Here is a 20653-nt window from a genome sequence, read left to right on the forward strand (position 1 = left end):
TCTAACTGTCCCTCCAACTGATCCATTTGATCTGATAGGATTCGTAACCAATGGTATTTATTACAGATATAATCCTCAGTAACACGTAAATTCTCCCTACACTCCCACATCCAACAAGAAGTGCATATCACTCTACTAAAGGTCATTTTTGCTTCTTCCAATCTGCAGACCCAGAAAAGCACCACCTTCCTCCTCTACAAAACACTGCTCCAGGCTAACTTAATACTTATGACTTGTATTTTTAAGTTTAATCAAGAGACATATCTCTATAAAACATATAATCAAGGAAGAACCCACTCTACTCACTACTGCAGTCTTACAGCAAGGGTATACTTAAAACTATTCACTGATTTGTTTCTGTGCTGTGACCTCTCTCAAACAGGTTCCTCCAAGATCAGTTGAGAATTTCACTGTTTGTTAATTTTCCCAGACGCACTCAAGTTTGTGCTTTAAAAAAGTGTCCCCAACTCGTCAATCACTTTACAGTGAATGTGCCTTGATTAGAACATAGAACGTAGAACATAGAACATTACAGCGCAGTACAGGCTCTTCAGCCCTCAATATTCAGCTGACCTATGAAACCAGTGCAAAGCCCAACTATCCTACACTATTCCATTTTCATCCATATGTCTATCCGAAAACCATTTAAATTTCTTAAAGTTGGTGAGTCTACTACTGTTGCACACCCCTACTATTCTCTGAGTAAAGAAACTACCTCTGACATTTGTCCTGTATCTAGCACCCCTCAATTTAAACCTATGTCCCTTTATGCTAGCTATCACCATCCGAGGAAAAAGACTCTCACTGTCTATCCTAGCTAACCCTCTGATTATCTTATATGTCTCAATTAAGTCATCTCTCAAACTTCTCTCTGACAAAAAAAGCCTCAAGTCCCTCAGCCTTTCCTCATAAGACCCTCCTTCCATATCAGGCAACATTCTGGTAAATCTCTGAACCTTTTCCAATGCTTCCACTTCCTTCCGATAATGCGGTGACCAGAACTATACGCAATACTCCAAGTGAGGCTGCACCAGAGTTTTGTACAGCTGCAGCATAACCTCATGGTTCTGAAATTTAATCCCTCTACTAATAAAAGCTAACACATCGTATGTCTTCTTAACAATCCTATCAACCTGGATGACACCAGGGATCTATGCACATGGACACCAACATCTCTCTGCTCATCTACACTACCAAGAATCTTACCATTAGCCCAGTTGTGTTTATTCCTATTACTCCTTCCAAATCACCTCACACTTTTCTACATTAAACTCCGTTTGCCACCTCTTGGCCCAACTCTGCAGCTTATCCATGTTCCTCTGTAAGCCACTACATCCTTCAGCACTATCCACAACTCTATCGACTTTAGTGTCATCTGCAAATTTACTAACTCATCCTTCTACATGCTCATCTAGGTCATTTATAAAAATGACAAACATCAGTGGACCCAAAGCAGATCCTTGCGGTACACCACTAGCAACTAGACCCCAGGATGAACAGTTCCCGTTAACTACTGCCCTCTATCTTCTTTCAGCTCACCAATTTCTGATTCAAACCGTTAAAATCACCTTCAATCGCATGCCTCGCTATTTTGTGTAATAGCCTACCATAGGGAACCTTATCAAATGCCTTACTGAAATCCATATGCAGCACATCAACCACTTTACCCTCATCCACCTGTTTGGTCACCTTCTCAAAGAACTCATTTAGGTTTGTGAGGCACGAACTACCCTTCACAAAACCATGTTGACTATCCCTAATCAACTTATTCTTTTCTAGATGATTTTAAATCCTATCTGTTATCAGCTTTTCCAACATTTTATCCACAACCGAAGTAAAACTCACTGGTCAATAATTACCGGGTTGTCTCTACTCCCCTTCCTGAACAAATTAAACTTGTGTTAAAACAGGATGACCTGTATTTCCAAAATGCAATGCCTTACGTTTATCCAAGTTCAACTCCATTTGCCTCTTCCTGTTGACCCAATTGATCAAGATCTCTTCGTAATCACTATATCACCAATTTTAATGTCATCTGCAAATTTACTAAACATACCTCCTACATTCTCATCCAAGTCATTTGTATAAGTGACAAACAAAAATGGGCCCATTATCAATCCCTGTGGAACACAGCTTGTCACAGGCCTCCAGTCCAAAAAGCAGCCTTTCACCACCACCCTCTGTCTCCGATCATAAAGCCAGGTTATGAATGCTTGTACGATTATATCCCTTGGTCTGCAGCATGACAGGAGGTTGAGCAGAGAAAGTTAAGCTATTCACAGAGGGATGAGAAAGGGAGAAGGGCACCCAGCAGGTGACCATATAGATTAGATTAGATTAGATTAGATTATTTACAGTGTGGAAACAGGCCCTTCGGCCCAACAAGTCCACACCGACCCGCCGAAGCGCAACCCACCCATACCCCTCCATTTACCCCTTACCTAACACTACAGGCAATTTAGTCATCTTTGGACTGTGGGAGGAAACCCACGCAGACACGGGGAGAATGTGCAAACTCCACACAGTTAATCACCTGAGGCTTTAGGTAGGGGGTCTTAACTCCACTTAAAGTGTTTGTTTCTATTTTATGAACAAGGTATTCACTTAAATTTACCTGTTGCAGACAACAGAGGATGGTGCTGCCAACTGCTGTGAACCTTGTCCGTAGCTGTGCATTCTTTGCGTTGGAATTCTTCCAGGCTGGAATAATGTCAATGTGTAACATTACCCTGTTTGATACCCACTGTTTTGTAAGAGAGGTGGCTGATGATGCTCATGTCAAGAGGGGGAACATGTCATTAACTTCTCTCTGGTTAGAGACAATATGTAGAGAGTATCCATTTGCTTTGTCAAGAAGATGGGCATTACCATGATGCAGGGTGCATTGACTGGAGGCATATAGCTTTGTGAGTATTGTATTTAAGATCAAAAATGTATCATTCCCTGAAAGTGCAATTGGTTTGATACCACACTCAGCATATCAGGTAGCTGAATACCCAGTATTTTGTCAGCACTCATAATGCCTTTATTCTGAGGTAGTCTGCTGTTCTATTAGCATTTTCTCTACCACATTGTATCTAGGGGGTGGTTTTATGATGACAAGTGCTATGTGACTGATGACTTCCGTGCACAACAGTGACACATGGGCAGCATGCTTTAATTGAGAACTATATAGCTACGTAAAACAAAGCACTGGGGTACTCAAACAGCAATTCTGCACCAGCATAGTCCTGAGTAGTTGCCAGATCATGTATTTCAATGATTTGTGCTTTTTCATTCTGTACCTATTGGGTATGTCATCATTTCATCCAACTCTAATGCCAGTAAACACAAAATGCTTGGCTTTGGATTGAACTACCTTGGCTTGGGTTGGCCAACAGGCACCAACTTAGCTGCTGGTGGAGAGAGACGGTACTGGGAAGGTAAATGCTGTCATTCAGAGTCAGCTTAGTAGGTTTTTGCACCGAGGTGCCTTTGGTAGTTCTCAGGGCTAGATCCTCAGCAATCCTAATATTCTGTTGAGGGGCACATTTCTGAATTCTGAGACTTTGGTACTGGTATACACAGCCACGATAGCGGCAGTCTAAGACTGCACCACCTCATTTCGAGCTTTCACTGCAACATTAAGATGATTAGTAACATTTGCTTGTACTGCACTAAAAGCTGAGGCATCAGTAATCGAGTGCTGCGTCATGGTTGGATCTACAAATATGCCAGTGGGTTTGGTCCCCACTTTCATAGGAGGAAGCATGGACCCCAACCTCTGGCCAAGGTGCTGTGGTATGTTGGTGTTGATCTCCTCCATGCTTCTTGGCAATAACAGCAGGCTGGCCAGTTCACCAAGATTTAATTATGCATGTCCATGAGCCTTCTGAGTGCTCCCCCTCCAAGTCTTTATCTGTCTTATCTGTAGCAGGCTCCATAACTTCTAGGGAGTTGGATCCTGCAATATTATTTTCCCTTGCTCTGACTGGAGGTCACAAGGGCATGACAGCTTACCACTTGAGTATCTGGGCTCAATTCTACCCTGCAAATGCCAATATCAACTTCTGGTTACATGTGAACTGAAGCGACTGTGTTAAGTTGTTATTGGGCATTTATTCCTTGTGGTCTTTCTGCTCCTTTGCTCTGCCTGACCAGGCGATATCCAGTAGGTGGTGAAGGTGGGTGACAGAGACCATGGGGATGGGGATACAAGCAAGAACTGCATGTGTACACATTCAGCAGTGTTTAAGTCAGAGGATATTGTGGGATGACAGGTAAGTGGCCTATGATGAGATAAGTTAGGTGGGACTATACTGTTACCTTTGATTTAATTTCAACTATTGACCACTCAGTCCTGGCCCTCCAATACTGGTCTCCTCAATCAAGGTGAGGACATACCACTGTGTCTCCGACCACTTAGGTGTTGTTCACACCAATTTGGTTCTTGAAGAGGCAAGTGTCAGTCAATGTCCTCCCGTCTATGTGAAGTGGTGGACGTGCAACAAATCCATTGGTAATGGGATAGTTTCATGGGGCATTTTTACTGATGGCTAAATAAACCAACCTGTTTGAGGGAGGTTCTGTACAAATGCTGCACATAGGGTGGTTATCAGCTCTCATTGTGGATTGTTTTTACTATTACCAAGTTGTTGGAGTTACTGGTCATCATGGTGGTGTATGTTGGCCTTCAGGTGATGTCATTGTTGCCCTCTGTTGTTGGCTAGTGTCTCTCCGCTTTGAAAATGTATGTTTCGGGTCTTGTTGTTACATTAGGAGCTATTTTTGTGGTTGTACATATCAGGAAATGATGGGTTTCTTTTTCCTGTTGAAAAACAAAGGCAGACGTAACAAAATAAGTCTTTAAAATTTGGAACGTTTGATAGAATGTATGCAGAATGAATGATTTCTCTTGTCAGCAAGAGCGTAGGCAGAAGCTATAAAGTTAGTTACCAAACAATCTGATCGAGAATTTAGAAGACACTCCCTTAACCGGAGAATGATGAGAATGTGGAACTAACTTCAGCTACTCTCTGTGGCAGCAAATAATTTGGATGCATTTAAGGGAAAGCTCGACAAGCATTTGAAGGAGAAAGGAATAGAGGGTTTGTAAGTTTAAATGAGGGGCAATGTTAGGAAGCTCAAGTGGCATATGAACACTTGCGTGGACAGTTTGGGCTGAATAGACCATTTCAATGGTATATCACAAGTATTTAATCCTACATACTATATTGGTCTAGAATATGTTAACCAGTACATCATATGTGGCTAGATGAGAGTCAAGATGTTATAAATTGAATTTGATTAGTTCAAAAAAATAGTAATTGACAGTCTTGTTGGTTATATGATCTCGATCCTCATGTTCACACTATATACCTAATTTAACTTTTTAGAATGTTTGTTGGCAAATAGGAAGACTAAAAGGTTGTTTTGTTTTTCTTCCTGAATGACTGTCACCAACCTTAGTTGGAAGGTTTTGTTCCAAATTACCCTAAAGGAGCAGGAAAGTTAATACTTGGGGAGATTTTATATTTTGTTTAGTTTTCCAAGAAGAAGTTGACCTTTCCACCTATCCTTTGTTTCACAGATACAGTCACTTGGATGGTGATCCCAGGGAAGTTTCACCGGTGATTGATCAGTTTTTTGACTGTGTCTGGCAGCTGATGGAACAATTTCCATGCGCCTTTGAGTTCAATGAAAGATTTCTGGTGCACATTCATCATCATATCTACTCTTGTCAATTTGGCAACTTTATTTGTAACAGCAATAAAGAGAGCAAAGAACTAAGGTAAAACAAATTTTAAACATTCATGATTCACCATTTTAATTTTTTCACTAATAATAAGTAGTTTGAGATTTTTATGTAATAGCTCCATAAATTCAGTTGTCCATAACAAAGGTACAATTTTTTTTTTGTTTGGCTTTTTGATTTTTTTTAAAAGAATGGGAGTGTTCAGATAGGTGTTGGGTTGGTTTTGTGGAAGAGGCCTAACTGGGGACAAACTTAACGTGAACACATTTCCTTATTATTGTTTTCAGAATTTATGGAAATAGTTTACAACCGAAGAACTTTTTTTTTACATGCCTCACTATTCTCATGTAGACAAATTTATGGTGTATTTTGTGTGTGGGAAGTTCCACAAGTTGAGAGAGGAATGTTGATCACAGAGTGAATTTCCTTTTAAACTTTGCCATCTTGGTGCTGAGTATCTTTTTGATCATCTTTTATAGCTGTTGAATTGACTAGGTGGCAAAAATCAGAACACAGCCACCAAGAGTGAGTAGAGCAGCTGATGGCAGCCAAGGGAACAACAACTCTCAGATGATGGGATAGTGCGCAGAGGAGAGAGACTGGGGGTGAACTTCTACTTGTCTCCATTAGATATAGCAGAATTTGGAATGGAATTGGTCAAGCCAGTGCAAAAGATTTATTCGTTTAAATATGAATTGTGCAAGGGCCCAATTTGTGTTTTTCTTGACCTAATACATTGATTTAGATTCAGTTCACCCAAAATCAGGCCACTACCCAAAGGCACCCCATCCCCCAGAAAGTCAAAAATGTGTGCTTCCATTGCTTTAAATGATTCAGGAAAGTTCTTCAAATTGGGTTCGTCATCTTTGGTGCCTGCACTTAAGTAGACATAGTTTATAAGATTTTACATTTAACAGGAATTTATTAAGAAAATGACAAATGAGTAACAATAAACTATTAAAACTATTTAATTTATTTTCTGACTGGCTTCCAGTGAGTTTTAAAAAATTCACATGAAAGTTAATTAAAAATACATACTTTTCTTGATTAGTTCATTAATAAAATTGCACCAGATTTCAGCTCTTAAATGCATCAAGGAATGTTTATTAATGGAAAAGGAAAATGAAACAATTGTTCTGTTATTTATTGTTTGATTGTGTTGGTTCCTGGACAATTTTAATTTGTAATTATGCAAATACATCTGTTGAGTGGAAATTTGAACATAGAACATAGAACATAGAAGGATACAGCGCAGTACAGGCCCTTCGGCCCTCGATGTTGCGCCGACCGAATCCTACCTAACCTATACTAGCCCAATAACTTCCAAATGCCTATCCAATGCCCGCTTAAATGACCATAAAGAAGGAGAGTTCACCACTGATACGGGCAGGGCATTCCATGAACTCACAACCCGCTGTGTGAAGAATCTACCCCTAACATCTGTCCTATACCTACCACCCCTTAATTTAAAGCTATGTCCCCTAGTAACACCTGACTCCATTAGCGGTAAAAGGTTCTTAGTATCTACCCTATCTAAACCCCTAATCATCTTATACACTTCTATCAGATCTCCCCTAAACCTTCTCTTCTCCAATGAGAACAGCCCCAAGTGCCTCAGCCTTTCCTCATAAGATTTTCCTACCATTCCAGGCAACATCCTGGTAAACCTCCTCTGCACTCGTTCTAAAGCTTCCACATCCTTCCTATAGTATGGCGACCAAAACTGCACACAATACTCCAGATGAGGCCTCACCAGAGTCTTATACAACTGCAACATGACCTCAGGACTCCGGAACTCAATTCCTCTGCCAATAAAGCCCAGTACACCATATGCCTTCCTCACAGCACTATTTACCTGGGTGGCAACTTTCAGAGATCTGTGTACATGGACACCAAGATCCCTCTGCTCATCCACACTACCAAGTAGCCTACCATTAGCCCAGTAATCCATCATCTTGTTATTCCTACCAAAGTGAACGACTTCGCACTTAGCTACATTGAATTCCATTTGCCACATTTCCGCCCAGCTCTGCAACTTATCTATATCCCGCTGTAACCTACCACTTCCTTCCTCACTATCCACAACTCCACCGACTTTTGTGTCATCCGCAAACTTGCTTACCCAGCTTTCAAGTCCTTCCTCTAGATCATTTATAAAGATAACAAAAAGCAATGGTCCCAAAACAGATCCTTGTGGTACACCGCTAGTAACTGCGCTCCAAGATGAACATAATCCATCAACTACTACCCTCTGTCTCCTTCCAGCCAGCCAATTCCTAATCCAAACCTCTAATGTATCCTCAATGCCATACCTCCGAAGTTTTAGCATTAGCCTACCATGGGGAACCTTATCGAACGCCTTACTAAAATCCATATACACAACATCTACTGCTTTACCCTCGTCCACTTCCTTAGTCACCTTCTCAAAGAACTCAATAAGGTTTGTGAGGCACGACCTGCCCTTCACAAAACCATGCTGGCTATCCCTGATCACGTTATTCCTACCCAGATGTTCATAAATCTTATCCCTTACCATTCTTTCTAAGACTTTGCCCACCACTGAAGTCAGACTCACTGGCCTATAGTTACTAGAAGCCCAACCTAATCAGTGCAATTTAAGACATTTTAGGTGCAGTTTCCCCAGTGCACGCAAAACAGCAATTTATCACACTGCCTTTTTATGGTGTCCAACAACTCGTTCAATTGGACTTAAACTCACTGATTCTTCATTTTGTAACAGTGAGCAGACAGAAGTCACAATGAGTCATGGAGATGTACAGCACGGAAACAGACCCTTTGGTCCAACCTGTCCATGCCGACCAGATTTTCCAACCCAATCTAGTCCCACCTGCCAGCACCTGGCCCATATCCCTCCAAACATTTCCTATTCATATGCCCATCCAGATGCCTTTGAAATGTTGAATTGTACTAGCCTCCACCACTTCCTCTGGCAGCTCATTCCATACACGTACCACCCTCTGCGTGAAAAAGTTGCCCTTAGGTCTCTTTTATATCTTTTCTCTCTCACCCTAAATCTATGCCCTCTTGTTCTGGACTCCCCCACCACAAGGGAAAAGACTTTGTCTATATACCCTATCCATGCCCCTCATAATTTTGTAAACCTCTTTAAGGTCACCCCTCTGCTTCCGACGCTCCAGGGAAAACAGCCCCAGCCTGTTCAGCCTCTCCCTGTAGCTCAAATCCTCCAACCCTGGCAACACCCATGTAAATCTTTTCTGAGCCCTTTCAAGTTTCACAACATCTTTCCGATACGGCAGAGACCAGAATTGCACGTAATATCCCAACAGTGGCCCGACCAATGTCCTGCACAGCAGCAACATGACCTCCCAACTCCTGTACTTGGTACTCTTACCGATAAAGGAAAGCATACCATGTGTCTTCTTCACTATCCTATCTACCTGCAACTCTACTTTCAAGGAGCTATGAACCTGCAATCCAAGCTCTCTTTATTCAGCAACACTCCCTAGGACCTTACCATTAAGTGTATAAGTCCTGCGAAGATTTGCTTTCCCAAAATGCAGCACTTTGCATTCATCTGAATTAAACTCCATCTGCCACTTCTCAGCCCATTGGCCCACCTGATCAAGCTCCTGTTGTAATCTGAGGTAATCTTCTTCACTGTCTACTATACCTCCAATTTTGATGTCATCTGCAAACTTACTAACTATACCTCTTATGCTCACATCCAAATCATTTATGTAAATCATGAAAACTAGTGGACCCAGCACCGATCCTTGTGGCACTCCACTGGTCACAGGACTCCAGCCAGAAAACCAACCCTCCACCACCACCTTCTGTCTTCCACCTTTTGAGGCAGTTCTGTACCCGAATGGCTAGTTCTCCCTGTATTCCGTGATATCTAACCTTGCTAACCAATCTCCATGGGAAATCTTGTCGAACGCCTTACTGAAGTCCATATAGATCATATCTATGGCTCTGCCCTCATCAATCTTCTTTGTTACTTCTTCAAAAAACTCAATCAAGTTTGTGGGACATGATTTCCCACACACAAAGCCATGTTAACTATCCCTAATCAGTCCTTGCCTTTCCAAATACACTTACATCCTGTCCCTCAGAATTCCCTCCAACAACTTGCCCACTGCTGACATCAGGCTCACTGGTCTATAGTTCCCTGCCTTGTATTTACCACCTTTCTTAAACAGTGGCACCATGTTAGCCAACCTTCAGTCTTCCGGCACCTCACCTGTGACTATCGATGATACAAATATCACAGCAGGAGGCCCAGCAATCACTTCTCTAGCTTCCCATAAGGTCTGGGGTACAGGTCCTGGGGATTTATCCACCTTTATGCGTTTCAAGATATCCAGCACTTCCTCCTCTTTAATATGAACATTTTTCAAGATGTCACCATCTATTTCCCTACATTCTACCTATTCCATGTCCTTTTCCACAGTAGATTCTGATGCAAAATACTTGTTTAGTATCTCTCCCATCTCCAGCGGCTCCACACAAAGGCCGTCTTGCTGATCTTTGAGGGGCCCTATTCTCTCCCTAGTTCCCCTTTTGTCCTTAATGATATCTGTTATTTAAATTTACCCTATTTTGTGTGTTTATTGAATGTGGAATAACATTTATGATTCCAGACACACTGTTCTCACTTGTGTTAATTTGAGTTTGAATGTTAGTAAAGCTTTGAACAGATATTTTAGAAAATCTCAACTCCAATTGTACAGAGTTTTGTTAAAAAAAAGTTAATCTGTAGCTCCCTCTAGTGGCCATAAATTTTAATACGGAAAGGTTCATTTTGCAAGGTACCACTTATGGGGGTAGACTGGATAGGCAGTTGTTATTCCAGCATAGATTGGCGTTGTGCATTGTGACCCTGGGAAACCCCATTGTAGCAAACTCTGAAGGAATTTCCCAGGACATTGAACTTTCTGCTGGGCAATTCCTTTACAGTCGGAACTCGCTGACAGTCTCCATTTAATCAAAGACTTAGAATTATTGAATTGTACAGTGCAGAAAGGGTCTTTCAGCCTATCAAGCCTGTACTTCCAAAGTTACACAAAATCTATACTAGTCCCACCTTGCAGCACTAGGTCCATAGTCTTGGATGTTATGACATTTCAAGTGTTCATCCAAGTACTTTTTAAAGGTTGTATTTCCTGCCTCAATTATGGTGGCTCAGTGGTTGGCACTGCTGCCTCACAGCACCAGGGTCCCAGGTTCAATTCTAGCCTGGGGCAACTATCTGTGTGGAGTTTGCACTTTCCCTGGTTTCCACAAAGATGTACAAGCCAGGTGAATTGGCTATGCTAAATTGCCCATAATGTTAGGTGCATCAGTGCATCACCCTCTGTATGAAAAAGTTAATTCCTCAAATCCTCTGCCTCGTACCTTAAAATTATGCCCCCTTGTTATTGACCCTTTCACCCTGTCCATGTCCCAAGGATCTTAGACATCTCTATCAGGTTCCCTTCCAATCTTCTCTGCTCCAGTGAAAATGACCTGACCTTATCCAGCCTCTCTTCATAGCTAAAGTGCTCTATTGAAGACAACATCCTTGTGAATATCCTTTGCACAGTATTCCAGCTGTGGCTGAATCAAAGCCGTATACAACACAATCACAAGCCATTTCCTGGAATTTGTAACTGAAGGATGTAGGGAAATAGATGGTGACATCTTGAAAAATGTCCATATTACAGAGTAGGAAGTGCTGGAGGTTTTGAAATGCATAAAAGTGGATACATCCCTAGGACCTGGTCAGGTGTACCCCAGAACTCTGTGGGAAGCTAGGGAAGTGATTGCTGCGCCTCTTGCTGAGATATTTGTATCATTGATAGTCACACGTGAGGTGCCGGAAAACTGGAGGTTGGCTAATGTGGTGCCACTATTTAAGAAAGGTGGTAAGGACAAGCTATGGAACTACAGACCAGTGAGCCTGATGTCGATGGTGGGCAAGTTGTTGGAGGGAATCCTGAGAGACAGGATGCACATGTATTTGGAAAGGCAAGGACTGATTAGGGACAGTCAACATGGCTTTGTGCGTGGGAAATCATGTCTCACTAATTTGATTGAGTTTTTTTGAAGAAGTAACAAAGAGGATTGATGAGGGCAGAGCGGTAGATATGATCCATATGGACCGTAAGGCGTTCGACAAGGTTCCCCATTGGAGACTGGTTATCAAGGTTAGATCTCATGGAATACAGGGATAACTAGCCATTTGAATACAGAACTGGCTGAAAGGTAGAAGACAGAGGGTGGTGGTGGAAGGTTGTTTTTCAGACTGGAGGCCTGTGATCAGTGGAGTGCCACAAGGATCGGTGCTGGGTCCAATACTTTTCGTCACTTACATAAATGATTTGGATGTGAGCATTAGAGGTATAGTTAGTAAGTTTGCAAATTACATCAAAATTGGAGGTGTAGTGGACAGGGAAGAAGCTTACCTCAGATTACAACGGGATCTTGCCCAGATGGGCCAGTGAGCTGAGAAGTGGCAGATGGAGTTTAATTCAGATAAATGCGAGGTGCTGTATTTTGGGAAAGCAAATCTTAGCAGGACTTAATGGTAAGTTCCTAGGGAGTATTGCTGAACAAAGAGACCTTGGAGTGTAGGCTCATAGCTCCTTGAAAGTGGAGTTGCAGGTAGATAGTATAGTGAAGAAGGCTTTTGGTATACTTTCCTTTATTGGTCAGAGTATTGAGTACAGGAGTTGGGAGGTCATGTTACAGCTGAACAGGACATTGGTTAGACATTGTTGGAATATTGTGTGCAATTCTGGTCTCCTTCCTATCGGAAAGATGTTTTGAAACTTGAAAGGCTTCAGAAAAGATTTACAAGGATGTTGCCAGGTTTGGATGATTTGAGCTATAGGGAGAGGCTGAATAGGCAGGGGCTGTTTTCCCTAGAGCATTGGAGGCTGAGGTTTGACCTTATAGAGGTTTACAAAATTATGAAGGGCATGGATAGGAGAAATAGACAAAGTCTTTTCCCTGGGGTGGGGGAGTCCAGAACTCAAGGGCACAGGATTAGGGTGAGAGGGGTAAGATTTAAAAGAGACTTAAGGGCAACTTTTTCACGCAGAGGGTGGTACGTGTATGGAATGAGCTGCCAGAGGACGGGGTGGTCGTGGGTTTGGAAAGTGCTGTCTGAGGATCTTTGGTGAATTTCTGGAGTGCATCTTGTAGTTAGTACACACTGCTGCTACTGAGCTTTGGTGGTGTTGGGAATGGATGTTTGTGAATGTGGTGACAATCAAGTGGATTGCTTTGTCCTGAATGGCTTCAAGCTTCTCTGCTGTTGCTCAGGCTGCGCTCATTTAGGTAAAGTGAGGAGTATTCCATTACACTCCTGACTTGTGTCGTGTAGATGATGGTCAGCTTTTGGGGAGTCATGAGGTAGCCTCTGACCAACTGTTGTAGCCACTATGTATTTTTTTAATGAAGAGTCCAATTGAGCTTCTGGTCTATTGGTAACCCCAAGGATGTTGATAGGATGGGATTTAGTGATGGTAAGACTATTGAATATCAATGAGTGGTGATTAGATTGTCTCCTATTGGAGATGACCATTGCCTGGCATTTGTGTGGCATAAATGTTACTTGTCAAACCAAGCCTGGATACTGTCCGGATCTTATTGCATTTGAACATTCTCTGCTTCAGTATTGGAGAAGTCGCAAATAGTACTGAACATTGTGCAATTATCAGTGAAGATCCTCACTTCTGACCTTATGAGGAAAGTAGGGTCGTTGGTGAAGCAGCTGAGGTTGTTTGGGTCAATGAGATTTCCTGAAGAACTCTACACAGATGACCTGGAGTTGAAATGACTGATGTCCAACAATCACAACCATCTTCCTTTGTGCCAGGCATTTGTGTTAGACGCTAACCAGTAGAGAGTTTGTTCCATGATACCCATTGATTCCAGTTTTGCTCGGGCTCTTTGATGCTACACTTGGTCGAATGTGGTCTTGATGTCAAAGGCGTCACTCACCTCACCTCTGGAATCCAGCTCTTTTATCCATGATTGAACCAAGGCTCTAGTGAAGTCAAGAGCCCTGAGTGGCCCTGGAGAACCCAAACTGGGCATCACTGAGCAGGTTATTGCTGAGCAGGTGCTGTTTAATAGCACTTTCCATCACTTTACTGATGATTAAGACTAGATTGATGGGGTGGTAATTAGCCGGGTTGTATTTGTCCTGCTTTTTATGTATACGACATTTGGGCAATATTCCATATTGGGAGAAAGTGAGGATTGAAGATGCTTGAGATCAGAGTAGAGAGTGTGGTGCTGGAAAGCACAGCAGGTCAGGCAGCATCTGAGGAGCAGGAGAATCGACATTTCAGGCATAAGCCCTTCATCAGGAATCTGCTATTCCTGATGAAGGGCTAATGCCCGAAACATTGATTCTGTTGCTCCTCGGATGCTGTCTGATCTGTGCTTTTCCAGCATCACACTCTGAACAATATTCCATATTGTCAGGTAGATGCCAGTGCAGTAATTGTAGTGGAACAGCTTGACTGGGGACTGGCTAAGTTCTGGAGCAGAAATCTTCAGAACTATTGCTGGAATGTTGTCAGGGTGCAAAGCTTTCTCATGGAGTGACTTGAATTGGCTGAAGACAGATATCTGTCATGCTGGGGACCATTGGAGGAGACCTAGATGGATCATACACTTGGCACTTCTGGCTGAAGATTACTGCGAATGCTTCAGCCTTATCTTTTACATTGATGTTCTGGGCTTTCCATCATTAAGAATATTTGTGGAGCCTCCTCATCCAGTGTGGTGTTTAATTGTCCATTGCCATTCACAACTGGATGTGGTAGGACTACAAAGCTTAGATTGGATCCGTTGATCGTGGAATTGCATAGCCCTGTCTATCATTTGCTGCTTATGCTTTTTGGCATGCAACTAGTCCTGTTTGGTGGCTTCACCAGATTGACACCTCATCCCATCCTGCACCCTCCATTGGACCAGGGTTGATATCCTGATTTGATGGTAATTGTTGAGTGAGGGATATGCTGGGCCATGAGGGTACAGATTGTGCCGGAGTACAATTTTGCTGCTGTTGATGGTCCACAGTGCCTCATTGCATGCCGTGGTGAGTTGCTAAATCTGTTTTAAAGTCTGTCCTATTCAGCACAGTGATAGTACCACACAGTATGATGCAGAATATTTCCAATGTGAGGGTGGGACTTTGTCTCTACGAGAACGGCATGGTGGTCACTCCTACCAATACTGGTAAGGATGAGGTCAAGTATGTTTTTCCCTGACATCGGTTCCCTTACCAACTGCTGCAGACCCAGTTTAATAGCAGCATCTATTGGGACTGACCGGCTCGATCAGTTGTGCTACTGCCGAGTCAGTATTGGTGGTGGACAGTGAAATCCCCCACTCAGCATACATTTCGCACCATTGCCATGCTCCGTACTACTTCTAAGTATTGTTCAACATTGAGGAGTTACTCATTCATCAGCTGAGCGAGGACGGTAAATGGTGATCAGCAAGAGGTTTCCTTGCCTGTGTTTAACCTGAAGCTGTGAGACTGTAAGGAGTCTGGAGTCAATGTTGAGGACTCTCAGGGTAACTCCTTCCTGATTGTATACCACTGTGCTGCACCTCTATTGGGTCTGTCCTGCCAGTGGTGATATGACATATCTAGGGATGGCGATGGTGGTGTGTGGGACATTGGAAGGTACGATTCAGGCTGTTGTTTGACGAGTCTGTGAGGTAGCTCTCTTAATTTTGGTACTTGACCCCTGGATGTTAATAAAGAGTGAGGAGAAAGTGAGGACTGCAGATGCTGGCGATCAGAGCTGAAAATGTGTTGCTGGAAAAGCGCAGCAGGACAGGCAGCATCCAAGGAACAGGAGATTCGAAGTTTCAGGCATAAGCCATTCCTGAAGAAGGGCTTAAGCCTGAAACGTCGAATCTCCTGTTCCTTGGATGCTGCCTGACCTGCTGCGCTTTTCCAGCAACACATTTTCAGCTGTTAATAAAGAGTACTTTGCAGATATTAAAGGAGGCGTACTTTTCTGGTGCCTTGCTTGATTCCATTTCTTTGTTAAGACTTCATAGTGATTGATACAACTGTCATTTCAATGGGCAGTTGAGAGTCAATCACAGTGTTGTGGATCTGAAGTCACATGTATGTCAGACCAGGTGAGGATGGCAGATTTCCTTCCCTGAAGGACATTAGTGAGTCAGATGGGATTTTCTGACAATTGACAATGGTTTCATGGTCATCATTAGACTCTTAATTCCAGATTTTTGTATTTATTGAGCTCAAATTCCACATCTGCAATGGCGGGATTTGAACCTGGGTCCCCAGAACATTAGCTGAGTTTCTGGATTAAAATTTTGCAATGATATCACTGGGCGATTGCATTCTCAGTTGTCCCCTATGGTAAAACTAATGCCAATCAAATGTTTGGGTCTTCCTTCAGAATCAGAAAGTCTCATTTTTCAACCACATGGTGAGAGGCCTATTTTCATGGATTGTCACTCATTATCATCTTCATTGTTGTATAATATTGCTTCATTAATATGCAGTTTCCCAGTTTCTCCATCCTGCTGGATAGAAACTAGAAACCGAGAATTCTTGACATGAAAATCGGTGCAGTCATTTGGTGACTCCGACTCACTGCTTGATCCTCCAGACCTTCATCTTGGACACCAGGCACCAGCATCTCTAGGCACACCCATTGAGTACTGATCATGCACACCCCATTGCCCCTGGACCTTGGCATCTGTCACATTCCAGCCTCGCTGCAATACCACGGCATATTGCTGACCAATCTACAGTCTGTCAGAAGCCAGACTTGCCGAATGGATGATCCATCATAGCCTCCTCCAAAGGTCCACAGCATCACAGGTATCAGCCTTCAGCCAATTCAGTTCACTCCGCATGATATCAAGAAACGGTTGGAGGCACTGGGTACCGTAGAGGCTCTGAGCCCTGACAACATTCTGCTAGTAATACTGAATGCCTGTGCTCAATGAACTTGCCGTTACCTTGGCTAGGCTCTTCCAGTACAGTTATATACTGGCAAATACCTGACAATGTGGATATGGTGATGGTGCTCAGATACCCCAGCAGTAAAGAATACTGCCCTCCAGGGTGAGTGGGAGAATTGGGCTAGCATCAGATGCCTAGGGGTGTGGTACCTGGCTATTGAGCAAGTTTGGGACAATGGTGTGAGAGAATTCACTGGCCATCACAAAGAGAAACCCTCCATAACATGCAATGAAAATGACAGCTGATTTATGGTAAAGTTCAGCCCTTCATGTCCTCTTAGCACAAAGATGGGCATGAAAATGGGTGTTATCAGCAAACGTTGTAACCGTACATTCAGCCTTACTCCAGATCATTTTGTAAAGGGTTCTTTTGCCTAAAACCTTAAATTTTTGTCCCCAAATCCTTGTATAATCTGCAAATGGAAGAATTTTTCTTTATCTAAGCCTGTCATAATCCTGTATACGTCACTAAAATTATCCCTCAATCACCTTTTTTCTAAGGTGAACAACTTCAGTCTTAACCGAATTTTCTAACTAAAATCCCCCACCCGTGTAACTACTCTGGTATATCTCCTCTATCAAAACCTGTTATATTTTTCATCCATTTTCTTCCAGTGTCTTGACATATGACCTGAATGCACACATTTTTGTGTCTCCACCTAATAATCTAGCTGCAAAGGAGAATCTTTACAGGGAAGCTGTAGGTATTTTAATAAGGGCTGCGTGGTGAAACAATAACCATTTGGCACAAACATTCTCATACAGCAGTTGCATTTTGGTAACTTCATATTTTTTGATCAATTTTTCCAATGATCCATCAAGTGGTGGAAGTGTTTAATGTTATCATAATTATTTCTCATGGCAGAATTCAGGAGAAAACTCAGTCACTATGGCCTCATCTATGGAAAAACGGTGTCGATTACAAGAATCCCCTCTACAGGCAAAACCATAGTCAGACTCAGGGAGTTCTGAGACCGCACACAGCTCCATCTAACTTCAGGTTAGTATACTGGCTATATATTTAATTAGGGCAAAACTCATGAAAACTTACAATATCTCTAATATGGACAAACAAAAAACAAAGAACTTGCTTTACCAGCAAATGCTCATTTAACGGCATGAATGGGACCAGGATTCCGGTTGTCGATATACATCTATTATCAATGTAAAAATACACACTAATAGCAACTTAATGCAAGGGGTATAACACTTAAGCAACAATACAGCTTTGCTTTAAATAAATGTACTGGCGGAGAGCCTTCTAACTCACACCAAAATTGGAGGTGTAGTGGGCAGTGAAGAGGTTTGTTGTTGTGTCATCATAGCCTTACTGGATAATAGAGCTGCTCTGTCATTAGAGAGAGAAGCAACTGGGGGCCACCAGACCTCAGACGAGGTTGAGAAGGAGAGTGCTTCATGATAACCTCAAACCTGTGATGGGAATTGAACCTATGCTATTGGTATCACACTGCTCAGTAAATCAACTATCCAAGTAAGTGAGCTAAATCAATTCCTGGCAAAGGTTACTTCAGGGTACAATGGAATCTTGATCAGATGGGCCAGTGAGCCGAGGAATGGCAGCTGGAATTTAATTTGGATAAATGTGAGGTTTTGCATTTGGAAAAGGCAACTCAGGGCAGGACTTACACACTTAATGGTAAGGTCCTGGGCAGTATTGCTGAACAACGTGTTGGACTGAAGGGCCTGTTTCCACACTGTAGGGATTCTGTTCTATAACAAAGAGACCTTGGAGTGCAGGTTCATAGTTCCTTGTAAATGGAGTCACATAGTCAGATAGTAAATAAGGTGTTTGGTATGCTATCCTTTAGTGGTCAGAGCATTCAGAATAGCAGTTGGGAGGTCATATTGTAGCTGTACAGGACATTGGTTAAATCACTTTTAGAATATTACGTACAATTCTGGTCTCTCACCAATTGGAAGGATGTTGTGAAACTTGAAAGGATTCAGATAAGATTTACAAGGATGTTGCCAAGTTTCGAGGGTTTGAGCCATAGGGAGAGGCTGAATAATCAGGGGCTGTTTTCCGGGAGCTTCGGAGGCTGAGGGGTTACCTTTTTGAGGTTTATGAAATCATGAGGGCGTAGGTTTAGGGTGAGAGGGGAAGATTTAAAAGTGATCTAAAGGGCAACTTTTTCACACTGGGATGGAGACTGTATGGAATGAGCTGGATGGATATATGAATGCTGGCAAATGGAACTAGATTAGGTTGGGATATCTGGTCGTGTGGATGAGCCGGACCGAAGGATCTCTTTCCGTGCTGTACATTTCTTTGACTCTATAACTTACTATTTGGACATTGTAGAAATCACAATAATAGTGAACTTCCAGCATTTATAGAATCAAAGAGGTATACAGCACGGAAACAGACCCTTTGGTCCACTCATCTATGCCAACCAGATATCCCAACCTAATCTAGCCCCATTTGCCTCAAAATGCTTCCAATTCATATATCCAACCAGATGCCTTCCCCATCCCAGCGAAAAGACTTTGCCTATTTATCCTGTCTATGCCTCTCATGATTTTATACTTTTTTCTTTATGGCCAATTCACCTGACCTGCACATATTTGGACTGTGGGAGGAAACCGGAGTACCCGGAGGAAACCCACGCAGACATAGGGAGAATATGCAAACTCCACACAGTCTGTCGCCTGAGTCGGGAATAGAACCTGGGTCTCTGGCGCTGTGAGGCAGCAGTGCTAACCATGCCGCCCACCCGCTCATGATTTTATAAACCTCTATAACCTCAGCCTCCAATGGTCCAGGGAAAACAGCCCCAGCCTACTCAGCCTCTGCCTATAGCTCAAATCCTCCAACCCTGCCAACATCCTCGTAAATCTTTAAGGGGGAATATAATTTTTGTCAATTTAGCGAGAGTGCCAATTCATAAGGTGCCGGTTTATACAATGTTTACTGTCATTAATGCCCTCAGATTATCCAAAAGCATTTTGTCATTAATAAATAACTTTTGAATTGCAGTGATGTTTTCAAGGTAAAAGTAGAAGACAATTTGCTTTGAACAATATGACAAATGATCATTTTAATGATGCTGGATGAAAAATAAATGTTGGCCGAGAATGAAAATTGTGTGCTGTCAACTAGACGGTGTTGTGGGATCTTTTATTTTCACCCTCAATGGAAGTTTGGTCCTATATTAGATGTCTCATTCGGAAAATGGCACTTCTGATAACATTGGATGGAAATGTCAGCTTTGAGTGCTTATTTAAGTTCTAAAGCCTGTGACATTCTATCTTAAAATACAAGATTATAGTTTTCTAATAATTTAGAATTATTAGAAAATTTAAGTATCAAACATTAAAAATTCATTATAGCTAAATTACTATGTTGGATAGGGTTCCAAAGAGATCTACCAGGATGTTGCCGGGTATGGAAGGTTTATGTTATAAAGAAAGGCTGGATAGGCTGGGACTTTAGTTCACTGGAGTGTAGGAGGTTGAGAGGTGACCTTTCGAAGTTTGTAAAATAGGGAGAGGTATAGATAGTGTTAATGGGAGTTGTCTTTTCCTTAGAATGGGGTATTTTCAAAACTGAGAGGCACATTAAGATGAGGAAAGATTTTAAAAAAAGACATGTAGGGCAATTTTTTTTATGTAGAGGGTGGTTAGTGTATGGAATGAACTGCCAAATTGGTGGGTGTGGGTACAATTATGACATTTAAAAGACATTTGGATAAAGAAATGAATTGTTAAGGTTTGGAGGGGTATGGGCCAGGAACAAGCAGGTGGGACGAGTTTAGTTTGGGAGCATGGTCAGCGTGGACTGGTTGGACCATGCTGCATGACTCTTAAGTGATGATAGAAATGGAAAAAATCTGGAAAATATGGTAAAGATAGGCAGCATGTGTGGAGAGAAAAATGTTAATGTGGTCATCGACCTGAAAAGTT

At 42.3% G+C, this 20653-nt stretch overlaps 1 protein-coding gene across 1 annotated transcript in view; it reads left to right on the forward strand.

The window, feature by feature from the left end:
- The window catches only part of mtmr7b (myotubularin related protein 7b), an 82730-nt gene that overhangs the window by 58964 nt on the left and 3113 nt on the right, over positions 1-20653 (forward strand). Inside the window, exons 11-12 of the mRNA XM_060830554.1 lie at positions 5570-5770; positions 17595-17729. Coding sequence (XP_060686537.1) covers positions 5570-5770; positions 17595-17729 — 336 coding nt within the window. The remainder of the gene's footprint in view (positions 1-5569; positions 5771-17594; positions 17730-20653) is intronic.

Source organism: Hemiscyllium ocellatum, chromosome 1 (assembly GCF_020745735.1).
Source record: "Hemiscyllium ocellatum isolate sHemOce1 chromosome 1, sHemOce1.pat.X.cur, whole genome shotgun sequence".
In the NCBI taxonomy this organism is placed as follows: Eukaryota; Metazoa; Chordata; class Chondrichthyes; order Orectolobiformes; family Hemiscylliidae; genus Hemiscyllium; species Hemiscyllium ocellatum.